The 13,189-nt window shown below is 35.9% G+C and overlaps 1 protein-coding gene across 2 annotated transcripts in view; it reads right to left on the bottom strand.

Moving 5' to 3' along the window:
* FAM151B (family with sequence similarity 151 member B) overlaps nt 1-13,189 on the bottom strand; it is a 29,780-nt gene that overhangs the window by 15,565 nt on the left and 1,026 nt on the right. For both annotated transcript variants that reach the window (XM_070412260.1, XM_070412259.1), the window contains exons 2-4: nt 7,634-7,759; nt 7,300-7,465; nt 2,827-3,044 (exon numbers count right to left, since the gene is read on the bottom strand). In XM_070412260.1, coding sequence (XP_070268361.1) covers nt 2,827-3,044; nt 7,300-7,465; nt 7,634-7,759 — 510 coding nt within the window. The remainder of the gene's footprint in view (nt 1-2,826; nt 3,045-7,299; nt 7,466-7,633; nt 7,760-13,189) is intronic.

The raw sequence follows: 13,189 nt of genomic DNA, 5'->3' as shown, positions 1-13,189 counted from the left end.
TAAATAAAAACTAAATTACATATGTAAATTCACAGGTAATTCATGCAAATTTTCATTTGAATACAAATAGAATTAAAATATCACTTAGTGCAAGAAAATATTTTGGGTGGAAAATGTAGATGAAAGTTAAATCTAAAATCATGCCACAAGTAATCTACAGCAAATCTGAGGAAAAAAATGCCTTGGCTGGGTAGCTCAATTGGATACATATCATTCTGGTTGCGGGTTTGATCCCTAGTTATGGACATATAAGCATCGATCAATGAATGTATAAATAAGTGGAACAATAAAAATATTCTTCCTTCTCTCCCCCTTCTTCTGTCTCTAAAATCAATAAATGAAAAAAAATAACTTACTAATATTTCAAGTGCAAAAAAAGCAAATTTTGACACAGTAGTTACTTTAAAGATTCTAAGACTTTTAGGCACTTCCTCATCATTAATATTCCCTATAGACTAAGATCTTCCATTTATGTTAATTACATTTTCTTTTCTGAGAGAAAGATGGCTACTAGGTGTTGGTTAGCTAAATAATAATTAACTTGAAATTTTTAAATTTTATTTATTTGTTTATTTATTTACTTATTACCCTTTAATTTATCAGGGTGACATTTAACTTCATTTTTTAAGCTTTTGGCTAGTCCAGATTTCTAATACATTTTACCTAAAATAGACATAGTGGTAGACTTTTATATATGTGCTTTCAATCATGTTAAGACATTGTAAAAATCACACCTGTTTATAAAAACTTTAGAAAAAAAAATTATATTTCTAAAATAACCCAGAATCTATCAAAAGCAGGTTGTAAAAAAGCATTGGTCAGTAAAAGAGCATTTTACAGAAAGCCTATGTGAATATGTTAGGTTAGCAGTTAAATTTCTCATGAAAGAAGGGAAATGTCTGCTTTCCTTTTGAATCTGAAAAAAATATATACATCTTTAATTAGAAAAATTGCTAATAGAAGCTACACTTAACATTATTGCTAACAGAAGCTATACTTCCATTAACAAAAACATAAAATCTCTTTATAAAATTTGTGGCATAAGAAGCAAGGGAGGATAAAACACACGTTGGTAATGACAAGAGGCCAGTAGGGGAAAGCAGCCTTAAATAATTCAACACCAATATGACTTATAGACCCAGATATGGTTTAACTCAATTCAAGCCTGAGGTTAAAGCCTGAGTTAAACAGTGACTAAAAGGAGTTCAGAATTAGTAAGCAAGATACTAAATCATTTCTGGTTTACCTTCTTTAAACACTTTAAATTATATGGTACAATTTTTAATGAAATTAATAAAAATTTGAATGATTAGAAAGTTGAACTAGAATTAAGTTAAAACATATTATTTTTTCTCTCAATCATAACAATTATTGGTCCAAGGGATTATAACCTAAATGTCACTAGATAGTAGTTATTCAAATCTCGCCGAAACCGGTTTGGCTCAGTGGATAGAGCATCGGCCTGCCGACTGAAGGGTCCCGGGTTCGATTCCGGTCAAGGGCATGTACCTGGGCAACTGATCGATGTTTCTCTCTCATCGATGTTTCTAACTCTCTATCTCTCTCCCTTCCTCTCTGTAAAAAATCAATAAAATATGTTTAAAAAAAAAAAAATCTCATGCTAGACTAAAAAACTTTCTATCTAAAACAATAATACTTTGGGTGGTGGGCACACAGTGAAATATATAGATCTTGTATCACAGAAATGTACACTTGAAATCTCTATGTTCCTATTAACCAATGTCACCCTGATATATTTAATAAAAATAAAAACAGTAATAGTAAAAAAGTAAAAAATGAATGCCCTAAACACAGGATAAAAGCTCACATCTCCATAGGTTCTAAATACCTTCTTAGTTCATCATTTTAACCGCATGGACAGGTATCCATAGTATCTGATTGCTTACTGGCTGTTTACCTGGAAATTACTACCTAGGGATGTATGAAGAAATAGAAAGATGAATTCAAATAGTGTAGTAAGTTTCAGCCAGAAAAGAGAAGCTGAAAATATCAGGTCCTTCTGTAGAAATATGTGAAGGAAAGAAGGGATCGAGCCTAGAGGAGAAAGAAGTACATGGCCTCCCACACCTTGTCCAGCCAAAGAGAGCAGGAGGGGACCAAGGCCCCAGCACCCTGCATGGGAGCCCCTTCCAATGTCTAGGCAGCAGCACTCACACTCCCCCTACTTCTGGCCTCAAATCACATGGAAAGCTCTTAAAACCATTTTTTTTTAATCTTTCATCTAACAATGGGAGCTTGCTCCACAGTAAAAAGAAAAAAAAAGACTATAGAATGTTTTACAAGTTCAAAGAGACCAACTTAGGATTTGTTTAAAGTATGTACAGAGGCAGCTTTCATTATTCTAGACCTTGCCAATAAATATTTCCCATGGAAGCTGGTGACAGAATGTCACCAGTGAGTGAAGTGTCTACTGAAATAATAGAAGAATCATACACATATCTTTAGGGCCAGACCTTTCTCTCCATTAGGCTCTTAGATTTTGAGGAATGTGTTTTTGGTTTTGTATTGAAGGTATTTTTGTATTTTCAGTATTTATATTTTAAAAATTTTTTTTTATTGATTTCATAGATGAAGGGAGAGGGAGAGAGAAATAGTAACATCAATGATGAGAGAGAACCATTGATCGTCTCCCTCCTGCACACCCCCCACTGAGGATCGAACCCGCAACCGAGGCATGTGCCCTGACGGGGAATCGAACCGTGACCTCCTGGATCATAGGTCAACGCTCAACCACAGATCCACACTGGTTGGGCTGGAGTATATTTTAATTTGACCACCAAAAAATACATTTTTAAAAATTATTACCTTCATTAACTTTCTCAGGATGCCATCCTGTTGTCCAACCCAGGGAAAAGGTCACATCTGGAAAGAAGGAAGTCACAGTGTCTATAAAAGGTTTTGCATCCACTACTCTGCTGTTTCCATTGGGGCCGGGAAGAATATCAGCGTTAATCCACACAGGACGCTTCAGATGCTTCTTCACATTTTCCAAGAGCATCATGGCTGGCTCTACAGCTGCCAGACTGAAAACACAGTTTGTTGTCAATGACCGATAGACCTAGAGATTTTGAAACAATAAGGTTTTAATCAGACCACATAATTTTTCCTCTTGAAAAATGTATACACACACTTTACTGGAAACTATACTACTTACAATGCTGAACCATTTCAGACCCTTTACGGCCTATGTTGATTTCTAAGAAAATTAGCTTTTAGTGACTACTGTGATGGGAGGCTAAGAACTTGAGAGATGGATGTTGGGGGGAAAAACATTCAGCATCCCCTCTCCACATTTCCATCTTTCTTCCTAAGGGACTGGCATCCTTCTGCTTATGCTTCTACCGCTTTTCACTCCACTCCTTTTGGGCCCTCTATTTTAAGAAGAGAAACTGATAATCCCATTATTTCTTGGGTCACGTTTATTAGTGAGCAAGGATACTGTGCATTAAAACCAGAGGAGACCAGCCGCTAGCCTTTCACTCTGCTCCCATGTGGTAAGCTCTTTTTCCCCACTCTTCTGCCCCTGGAATGGAGGGCCTAGATTTTATTTTATATATATATATATTGTTTTAATTTAAAAATATTTTTCAATTACAATTAACATTCAGGATTATTTTGTATTAGTTTCTAGGTGTACAGCATAGTAGCTATATAATCATATACTTTACAGTGTTCCCTCTGATATTTTCAGTACCCACCTGGCATATACATAGTTATTACAATATTATTGACCATATTTCCTATGCTGTACTTTACATCTCCATGACTATTCTGTAACTACCAATATGCACTTCTCAATCCCTTCACCTTTTCACCAGTTCCCCAATACCCTTCCCCTCTGGCAACCATTAGTCTATTCTCTATACCTATGAGTCTGCTTCTGTTTTGTTGTTCATTTATATTGTTCTTTAGACTACACATGCAAGTGAAATCATATGGCATTTGTATTTCTCTGTCTGACTTATTTCACTTAGCATAATACCCTCTAGGTCCATCCATGCTGTCTCAAATGGTAAGATTTCATTCTTTTTTTTATTGGAGGCCCTAGATCTTAGCGGATTAATAAACTCTAACACTGCAAATTCTAATGCAGATTCTGTATTTCTCTGTCTCAAATGCACTCTGCCTTGAAGGGTATCAATACCATGTTAAAACAACAATTCTGATCATCTGACACTGTACTTCCTACAAATTCCCCCATTTTTGGTAGCAAGCACCTTATACCTGTGATTCCAAAGCTTGCATGTCTGCAAGTCCTATGGGGTTCTGCTTCTCCTGGGTGCAGCAGGGGGGGAAACCCTGAAACTCTTTTCTGGAAAGGATTCTGATTTCTTAAGAAATCTGGTGTTTGCAGAGGTTGGGGGAACTTTTTAGGCTTCCTCAATTTAGTAAGCTGACATAGGGCTGTTTAACATTGGTTTTCCATCTGACAATATCTAGTGTCAAACAGAATTTTCTCCCCAAAATTAAAATTCCTTCAGCATATATAAGTGAAATTCCATCAGCATATACTACATGTAAAGCACTGTGGCAATAAGAAACTATGACACAAAACACAATGAAGCAAGAATTTAATATGCATATTCTATTTTATATGTAAATATTTTAGTTACCACTAATATAGACTACTAATACAAAAAGTAATGATACTCTCCCTTACCAAACACTTAAATATGAAAAACAAAACCTACATTAAGTAAAACATAAAACCTTACTAAAGGAAATAACACTTTTGTTATTATAGTTCTTATTTTTCTAGAACTTGACAAGATAATCCTAAAGGAGTATATGTGGAGGAAAAGCCTGGAAGACCCAATATTGTAAATCCTGTATAATGACACATCCCTCTCAATCCTATATAATAAAACCCTAATATGCAAATCGACCGAACAGTGGAATGACCAGTCGCTATGATGCACACTGACCACCAGGGGACAGATGCTCAATGCAGGAGCTGCCCCCAGCTCACAGGCCCTGACCGGTAGGGGGTGGGGCCAGCGAGTGGGTGGCGCCAGGCCAGACAAGGCAGGTGCCAGAGGGGGCCCCAATCGCCCTGCCAGTACCCCACAGATTGGCCCTGATCACTGGCCAGGCCTAGGGACCCTTCCCATGCATGAATTTCATGCATCAGGCCTCTAGTTAAACTATAAATTCCATGTAATTCTAATTACATTCTCAGTTCTTACATGTATTAGTATTAAGTTTCCCATAAAGGACTGCCTAAAGGTTTGCCACACTGACAATTTGAAGAGGGAAGTCCTGATCAGAATACTATCTAAAATTTCTCTTTGCTTAGTACTTTTCTAAATCCCTAGAAAAAAATTTAAACTTCGTTTTTATAGAATAGATTCTTTTTCCTAAAAAGTTACTTGTATGTCAAACTTCTGAGTATCACATCCTATTTTTCTATTAAACTCATTTAGAAATTAGGGGTGACATAATTAAAATCATACTTAAAATTACAATAACTCATTTAAAATTATATTCTAAGGGGAAATAATTTTTGCTAAAACACAGGGAAGTTTGCTACTCCAAATAAAAATTTTAAATCATCATATATTACTTAGTTATTATTATTACTGAACAAGTTAACTTCAATGTACAAAACAAGAGCTAGTAAATTTTGACTAAAAGGTCATTCAGCTTCTCTTACTGAGAAGGTGAAGAGTTTTGCTTCAGAGTGCAAATTCTAGTCAGACGGGCAACACCCTTCAAATATGTTATTACCAAAAAGTCTTTTTTTTACTGGCCTTTTGTGGTAGCTGTCAATGTTTAAGAATGAATGAGCTGCCCTGCTGGTGTAGCTCAGTGATTGAGCATGAACCTGTGAACTGATTCCTGGTTGGGGCACATGCCTAGGTTGTGGGCTTGATCCCCAGTAGGGGGTGTGCAGAAGGCAGGTGATCAATGATTCTCAATATAGAAGTTTCTGTCTCTTTCTCCCTCTCCCTTCCTCTCTGAAATCAATAAATATATGTATCTTAAAGAATAAATGAGCTCATCTGACTGGCAAGGAGCCAAAGAATACATCACAGGGAATAACTCCAGGGGCAATAATAAACATACAAAAAACTAAACACACGAAAAGGCAAGGAGCTCTAAAACTTCGAGTCACTGGGCATTAAAGATCAAGTACTTTGTTTCATGGCATATTGAACTGGCTCCAGGAAACCCCAAGTCTGGTCCTCGCTCAGCTGCCAAGCTCAGCTGTTGTCCTTGAGTAAATCACTTAACCGCTCTGGGACTAAATTTCTTTGTCAATGAAATGGAATTGGAACATTCACCATCTTAAAAGTTTTTCCATTTACTGCAAATAGCTCTGGAATTCACCAACAGTATAAGGAGGTTTACTGGTATATTTAGCCCCACAACAATGACTAGAGTCCTCTTAATAACTCTATGAATAAGATTTCCAAATATATATATTTTTTTCTCCAGAGGGAGGAAGGGAGAGGCAGAGAGGGATAGAAACATCACTGATGAGAGAGAATCATCAATCAGCTGCCTACTGCACACCCCTTACTGGGGATCAAACCCACAACCTGGGCATGTGTCCTGACCAGGAATCAAACTGTGACCTCCCGGATCATGGGTTGACGCTCAACCACTGAGCAACACCAGCCAGGCAGATTTCCAAATCTTTATTAATTTCTTGAGATCATTCAATTCAAAAATATTGTTCAGAGATGAAGTAGGCTTACCACAAATTCTAGATTTTCATAGAAGCTGCTTTAGTGCTTAGGGTGAGCTTCTATGGTGACCCAATATATTTCTGGCTTTACCTATAATTTTCACACTACCAAAATACCAGAAAAGTAAAACTTACTATGAAATGACACTTAATCTTGCTCTTCATTATCAATGCCTCCAAAATACTATTTTTAAGGGACATTTCAGTTATTGAAGAAATCTAAATAATCCCCTATACATAAATGTAACAACATAAATCAAGTAGAATATGCATTAACTACCTCAACAAAATTCTCTCAATTCCTTCTCTTCTGGACTACCTCTTAATAAAGGTAGCATTGTAAATTTACCGTTGTATTATCATAATGGTCACTTACAATAAATTCCTTTATAAAAATTAACTTTAAACAGCTCAGTGGGTGTTAGATCCATTCCTAGAATGTATCAGTCTGCAATTCCAATTCAACTTAGATAAAAGTACAAAGTTAGTTAGTCAGGCACAGATATGAGAGGCTATTAACCCCCCCCCCCCCCCCCACAAAATAATTATTCTGTAACAACCAGACGACTGAATATTTGTACAAATACCTCTTAAAATCCAGCTTGATGCCTTTATTGCTTTTCGTGACTTCAGTCAGCCATTCCTGGAGAGTATTATCACTACTTGTTTCAGGAGGATGGGCCATGATCGGCTGGCCATGGTCTGATCCCTCACTTGGAAGGAGGACATCAGCCTCTATCATGTGGGCAGTGCCTGTCCAAATAAAAGAAGTTAATACTTACAAAATAGGGACTGCAGAAGATGCCAGACCTTTTGAGAAAGATAAAAGGTCTCTGGTACCTACAAATATGCTCAGATACTTTTTAAAGAGTTGGATTCATCTATTACCCAATGTAAATATAAATAACTGCACTGACTTACTTTTCAGTGCCTCATTCATTTGTGCCTTATGGTTAGCAGCATGATACCAGGTGATCTGGGCACCATCTTCTGTGGTGATCTGGTTATTTCTCAGAAAATACTGCAGTATATTTTCACTCCAAGATCCTAAAATAACAGCATTTCCATGAAAAAGAATAGATTGTTTTATATGAGGTAAATAATTTTAATAAAAAAGGGCACGACAGAGAGAATAAAGTAATTCAACGAAGAAAAACATGAGATTTTAAAAAATGAGAACAAGTACGATATGGCAGGTATTTAATATATATAAATATATAAACATGCTACATATGATGTAAGTAATAACTAGTAAACATATAGGGTAGTCTGAATCTCAGAAGCATGAAAAAGTATGTAGAAAGAAAAAAAAAAACAGGTAAGACACAGATATTTTAAAGCAGGAATTTTCACACTATGTTACATGGATTCCAGGCCCCTTAAATAAGTAAAACATGTTAAGCCAAAGCTGTATTAAAAGCTTCTAAATTTTGTACATTTAATTGTTTTCTCCACCTGAAGCCCCATTCCATATTTACATTAACAATTTAGAACCTTAAATTACACAGTTAAGCATATTTACCTTCAGATTATGAGTCTCAGCAACATTTATATGAATGACTAAGTAAACACCTGAGTTAATATTCACAGATTTATCTAACATGTACAAACATATATAATTCCCCATATCTATAATTACTTTTTGGCAGACCAGAGCTTATTTTAATTAAACATTAAAATATGAGTTAACTGAGACCAAAACACTTGAATTCAGATCTATCCCAAATTATGCCATATCCTACAACAGCAATAAGAAAAAGCTGAAAAACAATGAAAACAGTTATCTATAATCTTACCTCCCTAATTCTTGTTCATTTATTTAAACATTTAAGTGCCTGCCAAAGTTGATGCCTTTTGTCTTCTGTTATTTATTAATTCTGCCTAACAACAGTTAGAAAACTAAAAATGGCCAGTCATCATAAACTGCTGATACACATTAAGAAAAAGTAAAAATTGATTACAGAAAAGAGGAGCATATAACTTCAAAATAACATACATGGGACTCAGCAACCACTCTGTATGTGGGACTACAGAATAAAGGAGAGAATTAGGCTGCAGCACCCACTATCCCCCAAGCAATTTCCTACCCAAAACACTAGGCCCTATTTTGCATATATAATAGAATCAGAGACTTTTAGATGAAAATACATGGCCATCGTATTTTAAATATTTAAGTTAGGCATTTTTAGAAGGCACATTAATTATTGGCTATAACAGACATGTCCAACAATGGAAAAATAATTTAATCATAGTATATTCTCAAGATAAAATATGTGACTGATGTGGATGTCAACAATGAAGTTTTAGAGATACACTAGAAGCCTCACAAAAAAGGTAATTATGCATGTTACCAGAAAAAAAGTAAATGTTAGTTAATGGTATATACTGGCCCACAGTACCATTCAACTATTAAACACACTGCAGTCAAATTTTTTATAAGGATACCTATATACTACTAATAAAATACCATGACTCCAGAAACTAAAAAAAATGTAAGTAAAAAGTTCTCCTTGCCCTGTTAATGGATGAAATTGCTACCTTATACCCACAACTGTATATATCTATAGACTTTAAGATGACTCAAATTATCTGTGACATTAATTCTATTTTAAGTAGGCTATAACTCTGAAGATAGGGCCAAGAGAAAGGCAAAATTAGTTGCAATTTTTTGAATTAAGACTTTTGGGGGAACAGTTTTACTAGTAGCTCTACAAAAAAAAAAAAATTGAGTGAAAGATACAGTGAGTTCACGTATGTCCCTTCCCCTATTTTTACATCTTTCTGTGGTGATGTTTTTAAATTGATTGTGGTGATGATTATATACCAACTCTGAATATACTAGTACTAAAAAACGGATGAATGACATGCTTTAAAAATGAATGAACTGTAAGGTGTGCAAATTACCTCAATAAGAAGAAAAAAAGAAAAAAGATTTTTAAATAGAAAAATACATCTATCCTTTGACCCAGAAATATCACTTTTATAAATTTTCATAAATTTATTCCATAACGGATGTGCTTACATGCGGGAAATGACACATTTGATATAAAGATATTTATTGCAGCACTGTTTGTAAAAACAAAAGGGGAAAATAACCTAAATATCCACCAACAGTAAATACACTGAATAAATTATAGTATATCCAGGCAATGGAACATTAAGCAGCCATTAAAAAGAATGAGGCAAATCTCTATATACAGATACAGAGTCATCTCAAAGTTATGTTAAGTGAAAAAAAGCAAGGTAGAGACTATAGGTACTGTAATAGGAAGAATAACACACACACCCAAAAGCCTTCTATGTCCTAATTCCTATGCTATATTATATAGCAAGGAGGAATTAAGGTTACAGATGGAATTAAGTATGCTATCCAGCTGTCTTTGAGACGGAGGTATAGCCCAAATTATCCAGGTGGGCTCAATTTAATCACAAGACCCTTATAGGTGAAAGAGGGAGGCAGGAGAGTTGGTGTCAGAGTGATGCAATATGAGAGACTCAACCAGCCACTTGCAGACTTTGAAAATGGAGGAAGAAATCATAAACCAAGGAACTCAAGTGTTAGTTGACCATAAGTTCAGGAGCATAGAGTCTAGAGCAATGGTTCTCAACCTTCCTAATGCCGCGACCCTTTAATACAGTTCCTCATGTTGTGGTGACCCCCAATTTCATTGTTACAAATTGAACATAATTAAAGCATAGCGATTAATCACAAAAACAATATGTAACTATATATGTGTTTTCCGATAGTCTTAGGCGACCCCTGTGAAAGGGTCATTCGACCCCCAAAGGGGTCGCGACCCACAGGTTGAGAACCACTGCTCTAGAGGGAATGTAGCCATGCTGACACTTTGATTTTAGTTCAGTGAGACCCATGTCAGAATTATAAAATAACAAATCAGTGTTGTTCTAAGCCACTAAAAACTAATGCTTTAAAAAACTAGTTTGTATGTTTTTTAAATAGTGAAACTTTTAAAAAGAGCTATGTAGTATATGATGATGGCAAATATATTATGATTTTAACTATATTTTCTTAAAAGTTAGAATTGTTCAAAAATGTACCATAAAGTTACTCTGGGGGCCTCTGAGTATTATCATTAGGTGGATTCCTTTCCTACTTCAAAATAGTTTATAAATGTTCTATAATGAGCATGCATTATGTTTACAGACAAAAAATTTAAACTGAAAAGGTTGAAGTATACAAGGTTCATGTACAAAAGTTAACTGCATTTCTATTTATGAACAAGTGGAATTTGAAATGGAAAATAATACCATTTACATTAGCACCTCAGAAACTGAAATACTCAGGTATAAATCTAACAAAACATGTACAAAATCTATGTGAGGAAAACTGCAAAGCTCTGGTGAGTGAAATTAAAGAACTAAATAGAGAGATTATCCATGTTCAAAAACAAAAAGATTATATTGTCAAGATGTCAGTTCTTCCCAACTTGACCAATAGATCCAAGCAATTCTAATCAAAATCCCATCAAGTTATTTCATGGATACTGACAAACTGATTCTAAATTTAAAAAAATAGTTTATTGATTTTCAGAGAGAAAGGAAGGGAGAAGGCAAGAGAGAAACATCAATGTGAAAGAGAAACATCGATCAGCTCCTGTGCACGCCCCCACCAGTGATTGAGTCCATAACCTGAGCATGTGCCCTGAGCAGGAATTGAACAAGCAATCTCTTGATGCATGGGATGACAACCGATCAACTGAGCCACACGAGCCAGGGCAGATTCTAAAGTTTATATGGAGGGCAAAAAACCCCAGAAGAACCAACAAAATGTTGAAGGAGAACAAAGTAATGACACTACCTCACATCAAAACTTACTATAAAGCTAAAGTAATCAAGACAGAGTGTACTGGTGAAAGAATAAACAGATCAATGGAACAGAATGAAGAGCCCCCAAATAGATCTCCATAAATATAGTCAACTGATCTTTGACAAAGGAACAAAGGCTATACAATGAAGCAAAGACAGTCTTTTCAACAAATGGTTCTGGGACAACTGGACATCCACAACCAAAAAAAATGATATCTAGACAAAGACCTTATACCTTTCACAAAAATTAACTCAAAATGGACCGTAGACATAAATGTAAAATGTAAAACTATAAAACTCCTAAAAGATAATATGAAGAAAAACTAGATGACCTTGAGTATGGCAATGACTTTTTAGTTATGCACCAAAGGCACCATCTACGAAAGAAATAATGAATTAGGTGGACTTAATTAAATGAAAAACTTCTGTTCTGGGAAAGACAACATCAAGAGAATAAGACAAACCACAGACTGGGAGAAAATATTTGCAAAAGACACATCAGATAAAGGACTGTTATCCAAAATATACACAGAACTCTTAAAACTCGACAATAAGAAAACAACCCAATTTTAAGACCTCAACAAACAATTCACCAAAGAAGATAAACAGATGGCAAGCATATGAAAAGGTGTTCCACATCATGTGTCATAAGAGAAACACAAAACAACAAAGTACAACTGATACCATCCTATATAATAAAAGTGTAGTATGCAAATTGTCCCCTCGACTGGGAGTTTGCCCAGGAGTTTGACCAGGGGATGGGACCAGCCGGGGGAAGGGACGGAGTACCAGCTGGCCAGCAGCCACCTTACCAGTGCACAAATTTCATGCACTGGGCCTCTAGTTGTAATATAACCTAGTTATAATAACTGGGAAGGAGCAAAGAGAAGGCCAAATATTATGAATGTGTCATCTGTGCAGCTTTGCCAGGAAGCTGCAGTTTAGAATAAAGCCCAGTAAAGTCTGGATGAAATAGGGAAGGTACTTGCCTGTCAATCACACCTAGGAATAGGTCATTAGCTATAGTAGGCGTGGCTACTTCAAGCACCTGAAGATTTGAGATACTTAAGCTCCTAAAAGGAGTTTGCTTCTTGATCTCTTGGGACTCTTGTTGCAGGGGGTGCACTCTCTTGGGTCCCCTGCATTTGCCCACATGGCCCAGAGTCATGTGGACCCCAAACAATGGACTGAATAACTGTAACTAGCCTATTACTGTACTGGACCCAATTCCATCATGGAACAGAAACTTTGGATGCTGGCATTGATTTTAGCTCTACTGAATCCCCAGATGCACATCTTCCAGGACTGGTTTAAGGGAAATGGGACTTTACAAACCCAGAGATGTAATTCCACACAAATAAAGATCACTCACCCTCCCATGTGAGTCTCAGAAAATTCTTTTTCTTGACATATCCTAAGGACCCCACTCCCACTAACAAAAAACAACAACAAAAAACCACCCATGCATTTCTCCGATAACACAACTACACACCTATTAGAATGGCCAAAGTCCAGAACACTGATATAACAAATGCTGGTGAGGATGGGAAGCAACAGGAACTCTCAATCATTGTTGGTGGGGATGAAAAATAATGCAGACACTTTGCAAGATAGTTTGGCAGTTTCTTATAAAACTAAATATACTCTTAC

The sequence above is a fragment of the Myotis yumanensis genome, unplaced genomic scaffold (genome assembly GCF_028538775.1).
Source record: "Myotis yumanensis isolate MYYU_CA2020_CCGP unplaced genomic scaffold, mMyoYum1.0.hap1 SCAF_4, whole genome shotgun sequence".
NCBI lineage: Eukaryota > Metazoa > Chordata > Mammalia > Chiroptera > Vespertilionidae > Myotis > Myotis yumanensis.
Note: the sequence above shows the minus strand (reverse complement) of the source record. Positions and strands in the feature narration are given on the sequence as shown.